The sequence below is a fragment of the Coffea arabica genome, chromosome 9c (assembly GCF_036785885.1).
Source record: "Coffea arabica cultivar ET-39 chromosome 9c, Coffea Arabica ET-39 HiFi, whole genome shotgun sequence".
In the NCBI taxonomy this organism is placed as follows: Eukaryota; Viridiplantae; Streptophyta; class Magnoliopsida; order Gentianales; family Rubiaceae; genus Coffea; species Coffea arabica.
Genome location: NC_092326.1, coordinates 5377152 through 5401799, shown reverse-complemented (window position 1 = coordinate 5401799; position 24648 = coordinate 5377152). Strand labels below are relative to the sequence as shown.

General features: G+C 34.1%; 1 protein-coding gene across 1 annotated transcript; it reads right to left on the bottom strand.

Moving 5' to 3' along the window:
- Positions 1–15824: 15824 nt before the first annotated feature.
- Positions 15825–18419, bottom strand: LOC140014011 (purine permease 21-like). The gene is made up of 2 exons (XM_072064290.1): positions 18272–18419; positions 15825–17032 (listed from the first exon to the last, which is right to left on the bottom strand). Exons 1-2 carry the CDS (start codon positions 18306–18308, stop codon positions 15918–15920), a joined length of 1152 nt encoding a protein of 383 aa, XP_071920391.1. The 5' UTR covers positions 18309–18419; the 3' UTR covers positions 15825–15917.
- Positions 18420–24648: the final 6229 nt, after the last annotated feature.

The following is a 24648-nucleotide window of genomic DNA, read 5'->3' as shown; positions in this document are numbered from 1 at the left end:
CACTACACTAACTACTCTATACTACCCTAACTAATGAACTAAGGAAACTCTAGTGAAGACTATATATTTTATGAGTTTCTTTAGTCTTCCAAAGTTATTAAAATATCCTCCAAAGGCTTCTATATATAGAGGAACTTCTTGCAAGAGACAAAGTGTTAAATCATGTTTTGAACCCATAAACAAGATAGAAATGAGTTGTAAACCTTTTTTGGCAGTTGTATTGGGATGTTTTCACCGATATTCTTGCAGGAAAATGGGTCAAAAAAGCTTGTGTGAACAAAACACAAGTTGCTGAGCAAGTTGCAGCCGAAATTGAGGAATACGTAACTTGATAATATGCGACTTCAAGCCACGTATTCACGAAGTCGCGTTTTCACTTCTGCGCATAAGACACCACTTCAACTGCTCTTTTTTCAATGATGGAGGCCGAACTAACTCTTGTATAAAACATAAAAGTTGTATCTCTTTAAGTCAGCTTTCCAATGCCTCAAGAATCATCCAATTTGGAGCTCTGTGAACCGATATATGATCAAAATACCCAAGACTAGTCAGAGCTCTGTTTCAGCTTATGACAACAGAGTTTCACTTCTGTATTTCGACTTTTTGACAAGGTAAACAACTGAAATGGACTTCGATGTTTTCATACCAAATGTGGATATGTCTATTAGATTCAAAATGGTGTAAGAATTACCTCAATCCAATGCTTGTAACTTAAGATATAACCAAAATACCACAATGTATCAAAGCTGTGAAACTTGCTTCTTTTTGTTCTTGCTTGCATTTCCTCTTTTGCACTTGACTTCTTCTTTAAACCACTTCAAATGATCATCAATTATCCAATTATCTTCTCAAATCACTCCATTTGATGATTAAATCATTAAACCTACAAAAACATGAAGTTTTTACCATAAAAATGCATTTTCCCTCTTAAACCACAAAATGCATATTTTCACTAAAAACTTAGTTAATTAGTTGTAAAAGTAGTTAAAACATACTAAAACTAGCTAATCAAATACACTTAAAACAAGTAAAATATGTACCTGTCACACCCAACTAGCATCAGAAGAAACTAGATTAATGATACTATCATAAAAAATAGTAACAAGATCACCATCTGTGGTGGTGGCAACATGATCAGCACTACCATCTCATGACTTTCCTGCATCATTGCTCTTATGTTCATTCTTTCACTTAAACCAATTCTTCTGGATGTGACCTTTCTTATGACAATAATGACATTCAACATTCTTGTATCATAACTTGGATTTGCTTCTACTTCTGCCTTTGTCATCACCTCTATTCATTTGTCTCCTCCTCTACTCTACAATCAAAATCTCGGTCTGCGAAGATGAACCTTAAGTTTTTCTTCTCATCTCTTCATTCAAAAATTTTACTTTTAGTATAGTCTATGGTCATCACACTATTAGGAGCAGAATTGGTACGTGAGACCCAATATGTCTCCCACAAATCAAGCAAAGTATTCAACAACCACAGTCCAAGAATCTCATCATCAAATTTTACTCCAACATTAGACAGCTGATCCAATAAACCGTGAAACTCATTCATATGGTCAGAGATAGGAGTGTCTTCCTTATATTTAAACTGTATCAGTTGCTTGAGTTAAAACAATTTATTTTTACCAGTCCTGGAAGCATAGAATTGTTCAAGTTTATTCCACAGTGTTCTAGCATGTGTTTCATTAACAATATAATTGAAAACATTATGTTCCACCCATTTTCTGATATAACCACACACCTGTTGATGCTCAAAATCTCATTTTCATTAGATTTGGATTTTGGCTTTTCCATAGCAAACACAGGCAGGTGCATACTTTTCACAATTAAAAGGTCTTTCATCATACCTTTTCATTTGTGATAATTCAACCCATTCAATGATATCATCTTGCTTGTATTAACCTCCATAATTCTAACGAATCAGAACAAGCTTTGGTATCACTCTATTGAGAGGTACCGGATTTCAAATAACCACAACACACAGCGAAAAACCTCCCCAATTTGTTAGAATAGCTTAGGAGCATTAAGCAAGACAAAAAATCACCAACTAATGGAAGATAAATCAACCCACAAACACAAAAAAAAAAAACAACAACAACAAGAATACACAAGAATTTTTACGTGGAAAAACCTCTCCAATGTGAAGAAAAAAGCCCACGAGACTCTTGAGTCCACCACATATTACTCCACTATCACCAATTAAAAATAGAGTACAACTTTTAGCAAGTACACAATTGAGATATGGCCTTAAATAATCAATAAAGTCACCAAATCCCAAATAAAGAACAAAGGCTGTGAAAAACTTCACCATAAAATAGTAATAGTCTGAAATTTATAAGTAAATATTGAACTGTTGAAATCCGATCTTCACCTTTCAAAATGTAGAAGTAGATGTCCTCTAGCTTTAGTTAAAATTGCAAGCCGATTAGACATTATTTTCTATGTCAATTGGGCGATTTATCACAACTCCTCAAACCAAAAACTTGCTAAAATTTCTCTGCGGAATTTTATGCGTTTTCCCACTTTTCTGCTAATGGAATAAATCTAATTTGACCTATAAATAGGTAGGACAACTCTTTAATGGGTCTAGACAATTTTCCAATAATTTTAAACTTTTCCACTTATGTTGGGAGCCCAAAAATCCAACATAATTATATGTTTTAATTGATTTATCGGTGCTTGGATGGTTGAATTATGTTTTAAATAAATTTTGATTCATGAACCATATTGATAGAGCAATTATTTGGCACATTTCGCACTGTTATTTTGTCCTAATTTTGGCTATTTACTGTGCTAAGTATTGAGATTGTGCTCATATTTCATATTTGTATGAATTGTAGGTGATTGGTGTAAAAAGTGTGTTCACGAGGCAAATTTCCAGGAGACTCTCTATTTCATGGCGTGCCCACGCCAGAAACTGAAGAGCTATACCAAAAAGCCGGACTCGCGGGATTGGTAAAACGAATGAAGCATCAGGAAACCAAGTGTGGTCAACGTGGACTAGATGCATGGGATTAAAACCCCAAAAGAGAAAAGCTTTGCTCCTGACTCTTTGTGGACTTCTACGGGCGGCGGCTATAAAAGGCAAAAGAAAGCCAGATCCAACGGAGAAGAATTAGATTAGCTTTTTGTTTACTTTTTCCTCTCTATCAGAGATTGAAGACTTTTCCCTTGCTTTTTGGACTCTGTACGATTTGGCGAGTGCTTTTCTTTTACTTTTTGCTTCGGTGCGAACCCCAACGGGGAGAATGGCCGCGGCAATAAATTCCAATACTTCGTGCATGAATTTTTCCATAGGAATGAGCTAAGCTTTCCTAGTCGAAAATCAATTTGAGGGCTCGGTTTCGAACATCTATGAGATCGAATTAATTTTACTTATTTCTTTTATTCATTGGTATTTGTACGTTTCTTGATTTAATTGCTGAAGCTTGTTATGTTATTCGAATGTCAAGGGCCCGATATTCAAATTAACCTAATGATCCAATGCCAAATTAATTGATTGAATCCATAATTGTTCAATTGATTAATACCAGTGGTGACTAGCGTGATTGGTTTCATGTTAGGGAAACGTATGATCTAATTTAAACAAACCCTCGTTGCGTATTTGTTGGTTATGGTTGAAATTTTCTAATTATTAATGCAATTGAGAAATTAAATCCTACGGTCATACCTAGGGTTATTTTTTGGTTAAAGAAATAGTCAACGGTCATAGTTTGGCTATCGATAAAGTAAGGAAAAGTTGATTATCAGAGCTTGTTGATGGCTATAACCAATCTAGTAATGAGTAATTGAATTATCTTTGCATCGATGATCAGTTGAATGGACCGTGTCTGAAAAGTTGTACTTTCGTCTAGAGTCGTATTGGTTATTGATTACTTTCTATTTATTTCTATTAGTTGCTTTATTAGTTAGTTAATTAGTTATTTTATATTCTCCAGAAACCCCCCCATACTTCAGACTCTAAAAGAAATAAATTATCCCCAATCCCTGTAAATTCAATCCTACTCACTGTTATATACAAAATCTGTATTTTTCTCGAGTAGGTAATTATTATTGCACAGTCTCGACACCTATTAATTTTTGGCGCCGTTGTCGGGGACTAGTGCTTTAGTGCATCTTGTTGATATATATATATATATATATAGTTTATGGCAACTAGCATTTCGTATTTTGGTGATAGAGTGGATTTTATTTCTAAACGGGATTATGAGATTCATGCTTTTTCTAATGATCAATGGGCTGTTGCGAATTGTGGAACTTATTTTGTCTCAGGTCAATCAACTGACATATATACCGCATTTCAAGATGGCCCAGGTGCTCCAATCGATACTTTTGGAGATTTTCCACCTCAATATCAAATATGGTATATGACCCTTATTCAAATGGGTATGATCAAGGATGGTGGGATGATCTCAATTTTAATTATGAACAAAGGTCAATAGGTTTTTAACAGCAAGAGTCTCAATAACCATTATCTATGTCAGGTATGTCTCTTGAAGAAACGATTGAATTATTAGCTACTAACACATATCAATTTCATCAGGAGACACAAGCGAGCATGCTTAACTTGGCAAATCAAATAGATCAATTGACATCTAGAATAACGCAATTGACTTCTCGAATGAGTGAAGAATTGCTCTCACAGATGATTATCGATCATGATGAAGATGATGGCATAATTATCCTGACAAGTAACAGGGAACTGCAAGAGTCTCAAGAAGAAAAATCTAAAAATGCAGTTGACAAGAGAATTAAAGTACAAGAAATGGAATCCCAACATCCGATGGTTCAAGTGGATGAATCTAGTGAACAATCTCCAAATGCGGTGACATCTCCTCCAGTTCTTAATCAATATTTACCTAACTCTTATTCTTCAATTCCTATTAGTGAAATTGATTTTATTATACCAGAAAATTTTGAGTTTCATGACAGGAATAAGTTAAGAACTACGATGAAAAAATATCTCGAACCAATAAGTGCTCGTGATTGAGAAATGAGTGAAGATTTAAGATCATCATTTCTTTGTTTGGCGCCATCGACTAATTTATGAAAGACCATATCTCTTGTGCTAAAAGATTACTCTATTTACGAGAGATATCAATGATACATAGAAAATGAAGCACCGAGACGAGCTACACAATTTTATCCTCCGTGAATAAACATGACAATATTTAGCCAACGACATTAAAGAAAGGTGCTGCTTGGGAGGCAACCCAAGGGTTCTTTTGTTTTAGTTTTCTTATATTTTTGAAATTTTTGTTAAGTATTAGTGTCATTTAGTGGGTTGTTGTTTTGTGGCAGGAAGCTGGCAGTTAGACATGCCCACGCTAGTTGGTCACGCCTAAGGAATGAACATTTGGAATTGACGTTCAGAAGACTATAGCTTCCAAGGCGTGCCCACGCTTTCCAGCCTTTGCGCCAACGACAGTCAAAAATTGACCAGGATCCTCTCTAATCCCACTTCTACTTTTCTCTTTTTCTTGTCTTGTATGGTCTTGTCAATTTCCATTGTCTCAGCTTCTACTTTTCAATTTTCTTTGTTTTGTTTTAGTCCAAGGTTTCCCTCGTGTCCACCGCCGCTAGAAACTCTCTCTCTCTCTCTCCTCCTTGCGCCATCCATTGTACGCCGCAGCCTTCCCCACCGTCACTATCTCTCTCATCAGACAGCTTTCTTTGCTCACATTAGATTCCAGCCACCTCACCCTCTTCCGCCTTAGTGTCTCACTGCTCTCTCTCGGTGGTCAGGGAAGTTTCTCTCCTTTTCTCCCTATACTTCATTTATCTTTTCTACATTGAGAACAATATAGGTATTAGGTATGGGGAGATGGCTTCTATTATTATCTCCTTTTGCTTTGCTTTAAAAAAAAAGAGAAACACAAAAAAAAAATGAAAAAAAAAGAGGAGGAAAATGAAGAAAAAAAAGGAATAAAAAAAGAAAAGAAAAGAAAAAAGTGTAGTTAGTTGACTTCTCTAGTCCTACATTTGTTAACTGCAAGATCATGATGCTATAATAGATTGCACAATCAAGGTGCACGGGTATGTGGTTATATATACTAGCTATGCATTTTGTTTTTTCCTTGATAATAGTGTTGAATGTTGAATATGCTGAACGTGACCCATTCTTGAAACTTTTGGAAGGTTTTGAGTCATGCATGAGCACATTATTCTTGTTTGCTCTATTTTTGTTTGATTGAGTGGGTATCACACATGGTATTGGCATTCTAGAACTTGTTAGTTTATGCATGTCGAGACCACATTTTTGTTGAATTGGATGCATTTGAAATGATAAGGGCATTTAGGATTTAACTCTCTTTAGCTATCTAAAAATCAAGCCCTCATCTTATCTCTCAATAGTGAATTAATTTGAGTTTTTATCCCTCTCTTTGTTTGTTAACCATGTTTGATAACCCAAGACCTTATTAGACTTTCTGGTTCAACCTTGTATCGTAAGAGATGTCTGAAATTCATTGCTTGTGCAAGGCAAAGGAATCGATGGTAGCAAGTGTTGGCAGAATTGATGCCGCATGGTGCTGTTTCTGCGTATCTGAGATCGAAAGAAAAGAAAAGAAGAAAAAACGACAGAAATTGTCAATAAGATGGAGAACAGCATACTCTGGCTAACAGGGCATGCCCACGCCTTATAAGACTTCGCCCCTTTTGAAAAAAAAAAGAAAAAAAAAGCTTTGGCGACACTTGCACAGTGAAAATAGCAAATGAAAATGCCTTGTTGTGAAATTTTTCCAGTAAAGCGTTGTGGTTATGTAGTTGATATTGGACATTCTCTTAACACATTATGCCTTATTTTTACTTTCTTATCCCGTCTCTTACCTAAGCCCCATTACAACCCTCTTAAAGTCCCTTTGATTTGTGTATTTAGTTCACTTTTGAATGGTGGAGATGTGATAAATGTGCAAGCCTATGGTAATGCCATTCCGTGATGTTGATTTGATCGTTCCTAATATTCATATATTTTCTTTGAATTACCACCTGTCCGGTGTGTTCTAATTTTGATAATATTGTCAGGGATCTGAGATACTTGTATTAGTATATATTACTATATGACCTTTGCTCTCTTGGTTGTACTTCTGAGTTCTGAAATACTTGAGGGCAAACATTGTCTAGGGGTGGGGGGATTTGATAGAGCAATTATTTGGCACATTTTGCACTGTTATTTTGTCCTAATTTTGGCTATTTAATGTGCTAGGTATTGAAATTGTACTCATATTTCATATTTGTATGAATTGTAGGTGATTGGTGTAAAAAGTGCGCTCACGAGGCAAATTTTCAGGAGACTCTCTATTTCATGGCGTGCCCACGCCAGAAACTAAAGAGCTACACCAAAAAATCAGACCCGCGGGATTGGTAAAACGAATGAAGCATCAGGAAACCCAGTGTGGTCCACGTGGACCAGATGCATGGGATTAAAACCCCAAAAGAGAAAAGTTTTGCTCCTGACTCTTTGTGGACTTCTACAGGCGGCGGCTATAAAAGGCAAAAGAAAGCCAGATCCAACGGAGAAGAATTAGATTAGCTTTTCGTTTTCTTTTTCCTCTCTGTCAGAAATTGAAGACTTTTTTCTTGCTTTTTAGACTCTGTACGATTTGGCGAGTGCTTTTCTTTTACTTTTTGCTTCGGTGCGAATCCCAACGGGGAGAATGGCCGCGACAATAAACTCCAATACTTCGCGCATGAATTTTTCCATCGCCGCTAGAAACTCTCTCTCTCTCTCCTCCTCGCGCTATCCATTGCACGCCGCGGCCTTCCCCACCGTCACTATCTCTCTCATCAGACAGGTTTCTTTGCTCACATTGGATTCCAGCCACCTCACCCTCTTCCGCCTTAGTGTCTCACTGCTCTCTCTCAGTGGTCAGGGAAGTTTCTCTCCTTTTCTCCTTATACTTTATTTATCTTTTCTTCATTGAGAACAATATAGGTATTAGGTGTGGGGGGATGACTTCCATTATTATCACCTTTTGCTTTGCTTTAAAAAAAAAAAGAGAAACACAAAAAAAATGAAAAAAAAGAGGAGGAAAATGAAGAAAAAAAAGAAAAGAAAAAAAATGTAGTTAGTTGACTTCTCTTGTCCTAAATTTGTTAACTGCTATAGCATGATGCTATAATAGATTGTACAATCAAGGTGCACGGGTATGTGGTTATATATACTAGCTATGCATTTTGTTTTTTCTTTGATAATAGTGTTGAATGTTGAATATGCTGAACGTGACCCATTCTTGAAACTTTTGGGAGATTTTGAGCCATGCATGAGCACATTATCCTTGTTTGCTCTATTTTTATTTGATTGAGTGGGTATCACACATGGTATTGGCATTCTAGAACTTGCTAGTTTATACATGTCGAGACCACATTTTTGTTGAATTGGATGCATTTGAAATGATAAGGGCATTTAGGATTTAACCCTCTTTAGCTATCTAAAAACCAAACCCTCATCTTATCTCCCAATAGTGAACCAATTTGAGCTTTTATCCCTCTCTTTGTTTGTTAATCATGTTTGATAACCCGAGACCTTATTAGACTTTCTGGTTCAACCTTGTGTCATAAGAGATGTCTGAAATTCATTACTTGTGCAAGGCAAAGGAATCGATGGTAACAAGTGTTGGCAGAATTGATGCTGTATGGTGCTGTTTCTACGTATCTGAGATCGAAAGAAAAGAAAAGAAGGAAAAACGGGAGAAATTGTCTATAAGATGGAGAACAGCATACTCTGGCTAACAGGGCGTGCCCACGCCTTACAAGACTTCGCCCCTTTTGAAAAAAAAAAAAGAAAAAAAAAAAGCTTTGGCGACACTTGCACAGTGAAAATAGCAAATGAAAATGCCTTGTTGTGAAATTTTTCCAGTAAAGTGTTGTGATTATGTAGTTGATATTGGACATTCTCTTGACACATTACGCCTTATTTTTACCTTCTTATCCCGTCTCTTACCTAAGCCCCATTACAACCCTCTTAAAGTCCCTTTGATTTGTGTATTTAGTTCACTTTTGAGTGGTGGAGATATGATAAATGTGCAAGCCTATGGTAATGCCATTCCGTGATGTTGATTTGAGCGTTCCTAGTATTCATATATTTTCTTTGAATTACCACCTGTCCGGTGTGTTCTAATTTTGGCAACATTGTGAGGGATTTGAGATGCTTGTATTAGTATAGATTACAACATGACATTTGCTCTCTTGGTTGTACTTCTGAGCTCCGAAATACTTGAGGACAAGTATTGTCTAGGTGTAGGGGGATTTGATAGAGCAATTATTTGGCACATTTCGCACTGTTATTTTGTCCTAATTTTGGCTATTTACTGTGCTAAGTATTGAGATTGTGCTCATATTTCATATTTGTATGAATTGTAGGTGATTGGTGTAAAAAGTGCGTTCACGAGACAAATTTCCAGGAGACTCTCTATTTCATGGCGTGCCCACGCCAGAAACTGAAGAGCTACACCAAAAAGCCGGACTCGCGAGATTGGTAAAACGATGAAGCATCAAGAAACCAAGTGTGCTCCACGTGGACTAGATGCATGGGATTAAAACCCCAAAAGAGAAAAGCTTTGCTCCTGACTCTTTGTGGACTTCTACGGGCGGCGGCTATAAAAGGCAAAAGAAAGCCAGATCCAACGGAGAAGAATTAGATTAGCTTTTCGTTTTCTTTTTCCTCTCTGTCAGAGATTGAAGACTTTTCTCTTGCTTTTTAGACTCTGTACGATTTGGCGAGTGCTTTTCTTTTACTTTTTGCTTCGGTGCGAACCCCAATGGGGAGAATGGCCGCGGCAATAAACTCCAATATTTCGAGCATGAATATTTCCATGGGAATGAGCTAAGCCTTCCTAGTCGAAAGTCAATTTGAGGACTCGGTTTCAAACATCTGTGTGATCGAATTAATTTTACTTATTTCTTTTATTCATTGGTATTTGTACGTTTCTTGATTTAATTGCTTAAGCTTGTTATGTTATTCGAATGTCAAGGGCCCAATATTCAAATTAACCTAATGATCCAATGCCAAATTAATTAATTGAATCCGTAATTGTTCAATTGATTAATACCAGTGGCGACTAGCATGATTGGTTTCATATTAGGGAAACGTATGATCTAATTTAAACAAACCCTCGTTGCGTGTTTGTTGATTAGGGTTGGGCTTTTCTAATTATTAATGCAATTGAGAAATTAAATCATACAGTCGTACCTAGGATTGTTTCTTGGTTAGAGAAATAGTAAACGGTCGTACCTTAACTATCGATAAAGTAAGGAAAAGTTGGTTATCATAGCTTGTTGATGGCTATAACCAATCTAGTAATGAGTAATTGAATTATCTTTGTATCGATGATCAGTTGAATGGACCGTGTCTGAAAAATTGTACCTTTGGCTAGAGTCGTATTGGTTATTGATTACTTTCTATTTATTTCTATTAGTTGCTTTATTAGTTAGTTAATTAGTTATTTTATATTCTCCAAAAACCCCCCATACTTCAGACTCTAAAAGAAATAAGTTATCCCCAGTCCCTGTGGATTCGACCCTACTCACCGCTATATATAAAATCTATATTTTTTTCAAGTAAGTAATTATTATTGCACAGGCTGGATACCTGTCACATATGACGTGGGATTACTTATTCTTAGATTTCTCTTCCTTGGTTGAATCATCATTAGATAAATAATCTTATTAGCTACTATTTGGTTGGTTTTGGATTAGATGGGATGTCTTAGAAAATAACTCTCATCCTGTGTTTGGTTGGAGCTCCTATAAGGTAGGATAACTAGTTTATAACGGACAAGAGTATAACCAATAAGTAAAGGTATAAATTGGACTTTATATATCGGATTTTGATAAACCCAAACTTGGCTCGTCAAAAAGCAGAAGTTTTCGGCTTGGGGCTTTGGATTAACATTGTATGACTAAACTCATAGGTAGATTGAAATTTTAGGCCTAGCACAGAATTGGCCTAAGTTCACAATTAATACTTGATTATGTATTTAATACTTGCTATTAAAAAAATGCACATAAATCATAAATTATTTTAAAATTATAGGGCAAAAAGCTTATTTAGCCCTCAAACTTTAATGATTTTTATCCTTTTAATCCTTTAACTGTTATTTGTATATTTTTAGCTCATGAACTATTAAAAATGCATGCTTGTAGCCTTTTCGTCAGTTTGAGCTAGAAATGTTGACCGGAAGAGCATCACCATGATGTATGAGGAAAAATACAAAGTTTTTCCATCACAATTGTAAAAAAATAAATAAATCCTAATTTAAGATTTTTATAAATAAGTCATAAATTTGGAATCTTCATGACATGAGTAGTTCACTAGTCTAAAGTATTGGAAAATTTGACATCTATTGAGTATTGAATTAATTAGAAAAAATTAAATTGAAAAATTTTCAAGTATTTCATGCCAAATTCTTTGTCAATCTGAACTTTCTACGCTTTAGGGAATATTTTGGTGTAAAATTCAAAAGAATTACTGAATAATGTATAAAACAGTGATAGACATGTCATCCTTGACTTTATATCTAGTTATATCTAGTGCAATTCATTAAAAATAGAGCATGAATTTGAAATCTATGCGAAAATTGAAGTCCTAGATGTGATTTGATCAAAATAAGTATCCTTTTAATAGTTCAAGGGTTAAAAATGTATAAATAATGATTAGAGGGATAAAACTATAAGATAGTTAAAGTTTGAGGGCCAAATAGACCTTTTGCCATATAATTTATTAAGCTATACACATTATTATATACATTTATATAAATAATTATTTGAGTTAGGCTTTGATTGCAACTAAATCAAATCTTATATTGGGGCCCAAACATTGCCGAGCCCAATAGTACATATAGCTTGGTCCTAAATTTTTCAGGTTGAACAGGCCGAACTTAAAGGCTTGACCCGTTTATCAAATAAACAGTTGAGGCAGGCCTTCATATATATGAGCTTTGTGTAGTCCGGAGTCTCCGGACTCAAGCTAACATGTAAATTTTTGTCTTGGATGGGATTCAGCTTATTGAATCCCCAGTTGACAATGCGCAATATACATGCTTAACCTTTTATGAACCAAATTATCAAAAAAAAAAAAAAACTTTTATGAACCAAAATTGACTAAGAAAGTATGGTTGTATAATTAACTAATAGGGCTAAATTAGTCCAATAGTTAGTTTTGCTTTTAGTAGGGGTAAATTATTCCAATAGTTATGTTATTAATAGAGACAAATTAGTTAAAAGTTTAGTTTTGTTACTGGTAGGGACAAATTAGTACAAAATTTAGTTATGTTATTAATAGGGGCAAAGTAGTCAAACATTTAGTTTTGTTATTAGTAAGGATAAATTAGTCCACAACTTTGTTATGCTATTAATAGAGACAAATTTGCCAAACAGTAGATTATATTCTAGTGAAAGAGTGTGGTTATATAGTAGTCAAAATTTAGCATTATTTTATTAATAGGGATAAATAAGTCTAAAATGCTATCATTCCACATCTCCTCATTCCGGGAAAACTAGTTCCACTTTCCCCATGTGATTCTTTTATCCCCCGTATGGGGAATTCATTATGTTAGATAAGATGTCTAAATCTATGGATGGCAATGGGGCGGGTTCCGCGGGTATAGGTGGCAAATCAACACATTTAATTGAATTTACCTATACCTATTCATGAATAGATGGGTATGGATATCTTAACTTTTTACATATGGGTATAAATGAGTTACCCAATAACACCCATTTAATAAATGGGTATTATTGGGTAACCCATCAAACCCAATTAACCCATTTAGAATTGGTTTCCCCCAAATCTCCTCTCTTTCCCCACCCATATTTTTTAGATTTTTTATTTTGTTATGATGTTAACTACTTTTGTTTCATTATTATTATTATTTGTTGGTTTTATTTTATCATTTTATTTTCTCTTAATTTGTTAACTTACTCATTTTTTAGCATTACCAATTTATGATAAGTTTTAGCCTCTTTTCCTACCTTTCCAAAATGAAAATTTAAATTTACATATGAAAAAATATTAGGGGTTCAAAATTTTTGGATTTGGATTAAGTTTTTATGTTAATTTTTATAGTACCTAATTCAAATTTTTATTTTCTTATTATTCAATTATTAAATAGTATGTAATTTTGTGACATAGAGTATGGATAGAAAAAAAATTGATAATTAGGCTTATTGAACATTATAAGTAAATATTTAAACTAATGATAGGTACAAAGAGTGGTATAAATTGATAACTTAGTTTGCAAAAATGAATTTAAATGAGTTTACAAAAAATTAAAATAAATAGGTTATAAATGGGTAATTGGGTTATCCAATTCATTTTTTGACTTATCCATTTATACCAATCTAATTAAATGGGTATAAATGGGTTGACTCACTTATATTCTTTACTCATTTTACCCAACCCAAACCCGTCCAAATCACCCATTTTGACACCTCTACCTGCGGAGGTAGAAATGGGGCGGGACAGGGCGGGGGATGGGGCAACATACACTCGCCTCATTCCCCGCCCCATCCCCCGCATAAAAAATATATATATATATACATATACATATACACACACACACACACACAAGTGAACTGAATTTCTGGTCTAGTAGCAAGTTAGAAGAGCATTTCTGTGGAAAGTTTGATTTTCCGTCGACTTCTATTGCGCGAGGATATATTAGTCTTTCTTACATCATTATTCTTGTGGGCTGTGGTGTAGTGGGATATTGTTTCTTATCTCTTGCCGCTCTTTCTCAGATTTTCCGTTAATTCTTTGCTTCCTCAAACGAGAAAAGGCTCAGAGGTATTTCATTGCCAAATTTTGTTATTTTTTCTTTGTTCTTTCCTCTCATTTACTCGGTGGAATATTCTTGCTCAGGCCACTTTTTGCTTTCCTCGCGCGGACTGCCGGGGGAACGGGGCGGGGGTGGGGCAGGGGAAGGATCCCCCGCCCCACCCCCGCCCCACCCCCGCCCCTATCTAAATCTATACATAAAAAGCAATCAAATATGAGATGACATATAATTAGTAATTCAATTCTGTGTCATTTCATGAATCAAATGAACCATTATTACTTGATTTATCATTGCTTGGTATTTAAAATATTTGGTTTGGGTGAAAGCCAAGAGAAATCAATTAGAAAATTAGGGATGGCAGCGAGTCAGGTACTCTAAAAAATCTCTCTTATCAAGCCCTAACCCGCATATCTAAATCTTTTACCAAACCCTATCAAGTAACCGTACGGATTTTAACTTCCATTACCCAATCCTCTCAATCTCGAGTTCATCAGATATCCTCTGGCCGCTTATTTGAATAGTTTAAAAAAAGGTAATTAACTCTTGTCAAACTAAATTAATACATACATCATGTTAAATCGACACATTATGTTATTCTCTTACCAAACCCTATCAGATTATTTATCGATGAGCCCTTATTAATACTAAATCCTAATGGATTATCCATCAATCGTATAATTAGATTAACCATTGGGTCGAGTACCCGTGAGTATCAGATTTTACCCTACTCACTGCAATCCCTATAGAAAATGGAATAGTTTTAGAAAACCTCACTCAAGATTTCGATCAATTTTAATTGGCTCCCTATGGTTTCAAATATTACACCTACTTTTACCATGCAACAAAGTCAGTCTATCTATCTAAAAAAAATATTAAAGCTGAAAAGCATTTTCTCTCTCAAAATACCCTTGCATACTAGCATTAGATATTAAACCAAAAAAAAGGACTAAAAATATGCAATAAAAAGGAATTGAATTGATCTTACAAATTTATTTTGTGCTAACATCAAACAAAGTCAATGAGAGAATTAAATATCTAAAATTTCATTCAAAGAAATCCTTAAGAATAATATCAAATTTTGCTTGTCAAATTAAGATATTTTTTTAGAAGCTATTATGACTTGCAAACAAGCTTTGACAGATTTCTTGAGCCATCTTTTGAGCATAACTTCTTGAATCATCTAATTTTCACCAACTATTCCTCCTGCAGCTACCAATATCTTAAGATGTGACTTATCACCCTTACATTACAAATCACATTTTAAACCATAGCTGCTTCATCAACAGTATTTCTAAGAGGATAAGAGAAAGGCGGACGACAGATATTCTTCCTAGTTGATTACTTCATCAGCTTAATTATGTTTTAGTCAATCGCTTAACCTTTTAATGTTTATTAACAGATTATACGTTTTCATTTGATTGCGCATTATGAGGAAGCAGAAAGAAAAAAAAAAAAAAAAAAGGTTAGATGTCAGCTTACTCAGTCACTGTTTATAGAATAGACCGGCCTATTTGGTTTGGAACTTGATTCAAGAATTCATGTTAAAGTAATTGTCGTTTAATTTTTTTCAGTGATAAAGAAGTAATGAAATCTTTAACATATAAAGTTCTAGTGGATTTCTTTTGTAGAATATAAAGAGTTTAGCATATGAAATAGAATTGGACAAACGTCCTAGAAGAGTTCCTTAAAAAAATCTCGCAAGGAATAGGAATTGGAGAAAACGAAAGTAAATTCCTTGAAGATGCTAAATTCATAACCTTGTTCAATTACTAAGGAAAGTAGCTAGGAAGGAAAACGACTTCAACTTCTAGGAAAGTAAATATTTCTGTTTGGTTTGTGGATTTTGTGAAGGAATTTGAAAACAAAAATGAATAGTTAAAAAGAAAATTTATCTAAAAATAAACCTTTTTTTTTTTATAATTAACAAATGGCAGACAAAGTCATTAAACTCTCTACTCTAAGATATATTGCCTTGACCAATTCATTCTCGAATCTCTGAAGGACATTCTTGAGCAGTTTATCCAGACTTGTCGGAAAGACTAATGTTGTTCTTTCAAATTGACAACAATGTTGAAGAATAATATGTCCTTAAATGAACAAGAACATTTAGAAATTCTACAGAACAGTACTACTTGATTCCAACTGGGGAAGCTTCAACAACTTCATTGGAAGTTGAATTCCTGTCAGCCTTGGCCTTCATATCATCAAGATACTGCTGATAAACATATGATATAAATCCCCATAATGCTAAGAGTAAGGATAAGACCTTAGCACCAGTTACCTTATCATGGAAAAATACCACAGCTAGAACTGGAGCAACAGGCAAGCCTACAACACTAATGACATTGGAGAATAGAGATGAAACTTTGAAAATCAGTCCGTTGCAACCAAGATCAAAAACTTGCCATGATACCGCAGTCCAAAGCAAGGTCATGATATACGACACTTTCCCCAGCTTAAACTCCTCCATTTCTGACTTCAAACTCTTCCATTCTCCACTGACAAAAATCCCTATTGTGATTGCAACTGTTGCAACTAAGGACTTATAGATTGTCAGATCAATTATCAGTCTGAAAGTTTCTTTTTTGAGTATTTTTTGAATGATGAGTTGTGTTGCAGAGAGCATAAAGGAATACAAGGCAGATGCAGCAATAGTGCATATGACCCCAGCTTTGTATTTGTTGTTAGAGGTTTTGTTGGAATCTTCAGAATCATCTTGGATTACGAGGACTACAGAGGAGAGAGTCAGCAACACGAGCGAGTTTATTATGAAAGGAGTAAGCTTCTGTGAGTTGAGGAAATATGCAAAGAGAGCATTGAAGGCTAATTGGCTCGCGTTGATTAGAGAAAAAGTGGAAACTGGAAGGTATTTTAGACCAAGTGAGTATAACAGAGATTCCCCTGCTAGACATAGACCAAGGAAGGTATAAGTTGAAGCTAAAACCACAAATGATGGCCGGACAATGCCAGTTTCTTGATTTCGAGTTTTGGAGGGTGAAGAAAGCAGGAAAGGAAGAAGTACTGGAAAGCCTATGTTTTGCACCAATGTAGCCATCCATTCACTATTTCCACCCTTGTCAAAATACAATCTTCCCAAGAGAACGCCAACTGTCTGGCCAGCAAGTGTGAGGATTGTATAAACGGCAACTTGAAGCCACCACGTATACTGCCTAAGGCATGGCGCATCTGATTGAAGGTCACCTTGGAAAATTCCAGGCGACATCATTTCTTTAGCTTCAGAACCTGGAAAACATAATTAAGAGGATTCTGCATCTCATTCCTGACATTCTTAAAACCAAGAAAGTAGAAGGGATATAGCATTGGATATCCGCATAATTGCATTACTTCCAGATAAGGCTATCCATATGTCACTTAAGCTGAAAAAATTCGGTCCGGAGTTTCCAACAACTCTTCAAATTGTATATGACATAACGGTTAAAAAATATATATATTTATATGACATATTGGTTCACCTTTAAGCTTAGTCTAGTTTCAGTACTTGCTGACCCCGTATCCTACCTATCCTATCTGCTGGTTTCTATCATTAACAGGTAGTTTCAGTTGGAATTCATCTATGAGCATTAATTTTGTGCCAAACTGGTTAGCAAAATCTACCAAAAGTAGCATTATTATCATGCTTTATACCATGAAAAGGTGCAAGGTAAACAATTTCAGAAAAATTCTGTAAGAATACAGGCATCAAAGATCATAAAACTTGCACCAGAATGTCAAATTTGGTACACTATTCCTGATATTCACTTACCTGCATTGCAAGAAGAAATCTGCCATTACCAGAGCACATAGGTATGCAAGTTTCAATTCAATTTTACTACTCACAACTATTTAGGGCAATCACGAAACAACAAGAACTTAATTTCTAACTGAAGAAACTGCAGGGTTCCTCAATGGGAATAAGAAATGCCTGATATTCTCTGCCTGATCAGCCTTCTGAATGATACTTGGAAAAAGCATTTATGGTTAGAAAAAAGATTAGTCCTACTGATATAGATGTTTGCCATAAATATTGTAGTACAGAAAAGATGTCGTTACAAAATTAAGCCCCTGAACATTTCCATGAAAGAAGAAAATTAATGAATCTGGATAAAACCTTGACATTCATATAAACCATACACAAGTAACTAAATCTCAAAATAACCAAATGCAAATATGGAGAATTACACCAACTTCTAAATCCTGACTGAAAAACAAATCACAGTCAAATACATGCTAAATACTAAATATTAAGTTCAGAGAACAAAGTACCACCTTATCTGATCATGACATCAACCTGTCTAAAAGAAAGAACATGCTGATGATTGCACCCCAACAACCCCCCACTCCAAAAAAACTAAAAATCAATGCAAGAAGCATAGTATGGAAAAGAACCAAGAACACTAATTTGTAGCGACTGCATACTATGGAAAAGAACCAAGAACACTAATTTGTAGCGACTAACCAATTCATATTAGATAAGTAACTTACCTTTGATGATTGATGACTGTTCTTGAGCTTCCTCCATCTTGCAAAACCTCCAAGACCTAAAAAAAAATTTCCACAACAAATACAGCACAATGGGGTAAAGATAAAGACGGAAAGCTGTGATATTATTGCTTAAAAGGGTTAAAGAGTAGATACATCAGCAAGCACTAGAGCACAGTACTCTAAAGCAAGCTTTTGGTATCAAAGTTGAAGACTACATATAATTGCTTGCCTTTTTTTCTTTTCTTTTTTTTTTGTTGGGAAACGTTTTGCATATGCAAATGGCTTCAAAATTAACAGTCAAACCTGCCTTGAAGTTGTGGAGCTTGCATCTACAATACTGTTCTGCATTACAAGTTTTTACCATTAAATTCACTTGGTTTTGTCCTCATAGAATGAGCTAGCATTTAGCCAGTAGTGTATATTGAGCTAGTAGACTAGTTGCATAACATACTCCGGTTTCATTGAATGTGGTCACACTCTTTTACAAATCTCAAAATATTCTTCATTTAAACAAACGAAAGCATAAGTTATGCAACATCTAAGTTTCATTAAAAATGCCATGCTCTTTTGTACGTATGAAATTGATTGTCATTTCAAACAAATCAAAGCATAAATTAAGCTACATCTAAAGCTATATGAAGCTATTTTAGAATTTAAGGCAATGCAAATGTTTACACCGCCTAATTGTGAACCAAGAAAATTGTTTGTTAAACCAAGCAATAAACAATTAGTTTTCATCCATATTTAAAAGTGTCAAAGTAATTTGTGCAACTGCAGTCAAAAGTCTCACCTAGCTTTCAGATGGTAGCAGCAGCAGTTTAATCCTAGGATAATTTTTGTCTTTCTTTCTAAAGAAGGCAGGACCATGCAAAAGACCTGCTCAATCATGAAAGCAACCCCACGATTATATAAAGGAAATTCTAGAATAGCATTATATAAAGTTGATTGATATGATAGGAATCTATAATTAGGTAACTTCAATGTCATTAACTTCTCAATCCTTTAATGTGGTTAATATGGGATCGAGTAAGTTTAGTACTTCCTTCATTCTAAGTTGTTGGTCATGATTTACAAAGGAAATAACAAAATGACTTATATGTCGATTTACCTTCATGCAATTTCCAAAAAGAACATTAGGATCATTTAGCAACATTGTATACTCTTATGACAAGTCATTCAAAATTTAGAACTCAAAAAGAACTAAACAAAATTTGAATCTAAATTGAGAAGCAATAATGACAAGAACAGTTTATTAGATTGTCAAATATGAGTTGTTCATAAGCATCACAGCATTAAATTTAGGGAAAAGATGAATCACTATCATCTTTACACGGATGATAACATAGTTAATCAAGCTGTTTGGAAACTATACTAGTTATCATGAAAAGTTAGTTAGTGACTTCTAATCATGTCGGTAATTGATTTTGGCTACAGATACGTACGATGCTCCTCTTTCATATCACGAGGGAATTGTTGTATTGTAATCTCTTACTTTCTTTTTAAAAAATCCAGAGACAGATAAATCTGAGTAACGGTTAAGTAAGTTTAGATTGAACCGGATTAGTAAAAACAATGGTTCACCCCAACAGTAATAAACCAAGTGATGTGAAATAAAATATGCCAACCATCTTCCTCTCTGTTTTCATTTTTTCATTTTGGATAACGCTGAACTTTCCTACGTATCAATCTTGCAAGCAGGGGTCAAGACTTTAACCATATGTAACCAAAATTTACAGTTCTTTAGTGTTACTTTTCTTTTCTGGAAAAAATACTTTAGACTGCATCGTTGTGGAGAAGTGGTCTCTTTTCTAGCTTTTGGTAACTAAATGTTTTACCAATTTAACTATTCAGCCAAGAAAAAATGATATATAAAACAAGGAGGGCATGGAGCGAGCACGGTTGTGGTTTGCCACTGTTGTATCAGGTTATTGTACTTCTTACAATATTTGGTTTACAATTATATAAATTGTTGTACATTTTAGATATTTGGTTTACACGAACAAACTGCACTTCAAGCAGATAAAAAGAGAGGAAAAAAAATCAAGTATACAACAAAATAATGTAATTATGTAATAGGAACTCACTGCTCTTTGAGTGTAACTTCAAGAATGAAGATTTTACCCATATGGAACCAAAATTCACAATAACAGCTCTTTAAAGCTTAACTTCAATAAAAAAAAAAGAAGAAGAGAGTTTAACTTCACTTATTGTAGAAAGCAGATACATCACTTATCCCGGATTACCAAGTTGAGACAAGAAAAATTGAACTCTCAATCCATCCTTCTAGTTTTAATGGGATACCAATAGCGTTATAAAACGTACAAATCTTAGCCAAGATTTTTTAAAATTGTGATCCTTCGTTAATTCATCTTGGAAAACATCCATCATATGTAAGATCCTAAAAACCTGCAAAAGATGCACAATATAGACTGTTCTTTGTTTTGCAGTGCTCAACATAAAGTACAAATACAGAATTAGAATACTCAAAGTTTAGGTACCATTCACTTCATTTTATGTTTGGACTGAAAATTAGAATGAATAATACGAATGGTTTAAGTTGTTCATATAAAATATCTGATATACAGATTATGCTAATATTCTCTTTTTTTTTTTAATAAATTATAGATATGCACTTACGTTATTTTTGTGGTCCAATTAACATTTAAAAAAAATCTAGCGATCCTACTAGGATCATGAGCGAATTTGTAAGCTTTTGTAAAATAGAAGGATTTCATGCAATGAATCGAAATCATAAAAAAAAAAAAAAAAAAACCATTTTAGGTATTTTTCTGCAACGTGGATGGTTTAATGCATAGATTCTGCACCAATAGTGGAAAAATTTTTAAGAAGGATATTCTGGATAATGTATTATAAGTGAAAGAATTTGAATACTTATGAAATATTCTATAGAAGGGGCACTATCTTTTCTTCATAATATTCTTAAAAAGCTTTTAAAAATGAATAATTTGTGTGTTAAGTAATTAACTAAATCGACTACCTTTTATTGAACAGGTTCCATGATGATGGTAAAATTACCTAAGCATGGGACATAAGCACTAGGTTAAATTTTCTAAAAAGGCAATGTTTAATGTGTAGTGAAATATAATGCAAGTTTAGGACATTAAACATGTAGGATAAATAAGTAAATAAACTTCACAAAAATTTTAATCTTGCATTTCAAAATTAACTTGAGGAACTTAAATACTTCTTTATTTCCGTTTTTCAACATTACAAACATCCGTATATTTTTCTTATTTTCTGTTTTTTCCCGTTTGGATACTTGGGTGGCAAGTGTACTTCTAGCTGGACAAAATGCAACCTAATTTTCCACTCTAGTTTCATACCAAAGTATGATTATCTTGTTACTCAATTGTTCAAGAGAGTGGCAAAGTTAGGTTCTTGCAATTTTTTTTGTTTTCGTTTTTTTTTATTGTTCGGGGGGAGGGGGGAGCTGAAAAACTACGCAATATATAAGCCGGCCTACAGTTTAGTTTAATTTTGGAATTTTATGCTTCTCAATTTAGATTAATATAGTCAATATCTAAATTGTCTATTTGGAAAATTAAATTTGATGCAAATTTAATTAGCAAAAAAGCTTATTATTTGTGCTTAAAACACAACATTTGCTCCCAATTGAATTGTTAGACAAATTTAAGTCTTTTTTTTTTTTTTTTTGCTTTGCCATATACCGTTTAGCTGTTAACATATAATAGTTACAAACCATAATGCTGGCTGATAAATTTGTCCTAAAAGTGATGGCTATCCGTCCTACGTACTTCTGTTACTTGTTCCGAAATCATAAGGGGTAGCCAAATTGGAAGCACAAGTCAAATTATATTGTTATATTTTTTTCAGTTTTACCTTTACATAAAAAGTCTCAACACTTTTTGTAGGCTAAATTTGACCTTAAACAAAAGCAGAAAAGAAATAAAAGCAAATCACAATACCAATTTTTATTCACAAATAATTGATGCAAAGGATCAATATTATTAAATAAGAGGAATTTTTTTCCTAGGAGCAAAAAAATGCAAAAATGTGGGAAAAATTAGGAGGAAATCGAGTTCATTTTTTTATGGGGACAGGGGAAAAAAATAAGGACTTCACGTATATTTTCCCATAATTGTGCCGTCCATTCGTGCTTGGATTTTTCTGAATGCATTAAAGTTGTGCTTGCTGCACTGTAAGTGTACAAGTGTGCCATAAAACTTGCACCACTCTTGGTTTCCCTCTTATTAGTGCTAAATTGATAAGTGAAGCTTGGCTTAGCAATGAAAATTTTCGTCAAGTTTCGTGATCCGATAGAGGACCGAACCGGTTCCTATGAAACTCGAGGACCAATCTGGTCAATGCCCCAAAAATGGCTACCTTAGAGGTAAATAATCCACATAAGATTAGTAGGGTAAATTACACAAACCTTTCGTTTGATTTAACATCATCATAGGGTTTTTTTTTTTTTTGGGGTGGGGGGGGGGGGGCGGTTTTAAAAAATTTAGAATCAACTTTGAAGTGTACCTTGTACGTACATACTAATTCTCCTTGAAACCCTGTCCCTCCTATGCATATTTTTATTTTTATTTTATGTTAATAGAGGAGAGATAAAATTTAAGAAGCGAGAAAGAAGAAATTGAATATCATCTACATACATATATATATATGCTTGCATGCAATTTTTTTTTCTCGGATACCATGTACGCAGCATCGTATTGGTTCTAAATTAAGGGAGGTAATTCCCAAATAGTTGCTAAATCCTAAACAGTTGTAGTTTCGAAAAGAGTTCTCAAAACTTTTGAAACAATCATGCATCTTTTAAACAATGCATTTGTTAGATATGTTTTTTAAGAAAAGAAAAGCCTAGACAAATAAGGGTCCATTTGGTTCACGGATTCGATGAGATAAGATGACTTATTCTCGAATTATTAATCTTGGGTTAAATCATCCTTGGATAAATAATCCAAGTTATCTAGTGTTTGGTTGGTTCTAAATTGGATAGGATATGTTGAAAAATAATTCTACCCTATGTTTGGTCGGAGATTGGATGAGGTAGGATTACTATTTTAATGACCAAAGCACCCCTTAATTTGTAGATTCTTTTAATAAAATAATTTAATGTTTTATAAAATATTGATAAAATAATTTAATATTTTTTTAATAAAATAATTTAATAAAAATTTTAATATTTATAACTTTTATTAAAATATAGTAGTTTGAAACTTTAGAATTATAAAGTAAATCAAGGGTTTTGGTATATAAAAAAATTTTGCATTCACTCAAACACAGCCCATTTGGGCCCTTAAAAATATATTTTGACCATATTTTTTTAATCTAAATTTGAAATTCAATTAAATAATGGGCAAGGTTTTGGCTAACTTAGAATTAAATCGATTAAAACCTAATCCATTTAAAAGCGTTAAATGAGCCGAACTCAAACTAATATGGAAGATTTTTCTTTGGACCTAGTTTGAACTTATTGAAGTCCTCAGTCACAAAACCTAATTGATAAGGTTATGTATTTATATAGAATTTGGTTTAGAAAATAAACTTAGTGAGGGTAATTTAGTCCAAGGGCAATATAGTCCTTCTATTATGATGTTAGTATGACAAGTTAGTTAAAAATATTTAAATTAATTAATAGGGATAAATTGGTTATATTTTTTAAAATAATGAATAGGTGCAAATTAGTCAAAAATTTTAATATAATTAGTAGGGGCTAATTAGTCCGTTTATTATCATATTATTATGTGAGAGTATGATTATATAATAGTCAGCATGAATTTGAATCATTCATAAGGGTAAATTAGTCCAAATATTGTTACGTTGGTAATAGGGGATTAATTCGATTGGGTAAGATTTGTCATCCCATGGATAAAATGCAACCAAACATAAGATGACACAGAATAATTGATCCATTCCTATGTCATCCCATGAACCAAACGAAACCTAAAAGAATTGCATTTGGTCACCCTATCTTTTAAGGAAACATCGAATGTGTTTTTTTATCCTTTGAGAGGAGATTTGAAAAACACGTCTTTTCAAACTTGATTTTAAATAGTCTCGCCTTTTGGTAATTTAGTCTAAGATAATGTCACTAACAAATCTTCGTGGAACTCGGTACGCTGCACAGAAAATTAAGATCAAGAAAGTTACAAGAAATTGATCAGAAGCTTCTGCACTAGTGTGGAATGGTTCTCTTTTATCCAAGATCTAGCGGATCAACTAGTCATAAACGAAGAAAATGATAACCACCATCCCGACTAGGGCTGCAAACGAATCGAGCCGCTCGCGAGCGGCTCGAGTCAAGCTCGAGTCGAGCTCGAGCTGACTCGAGTCAAACTCGAGCTCGAGCTCGAGCTCGAGCTCAGATTATTAAGCTCGTTAGC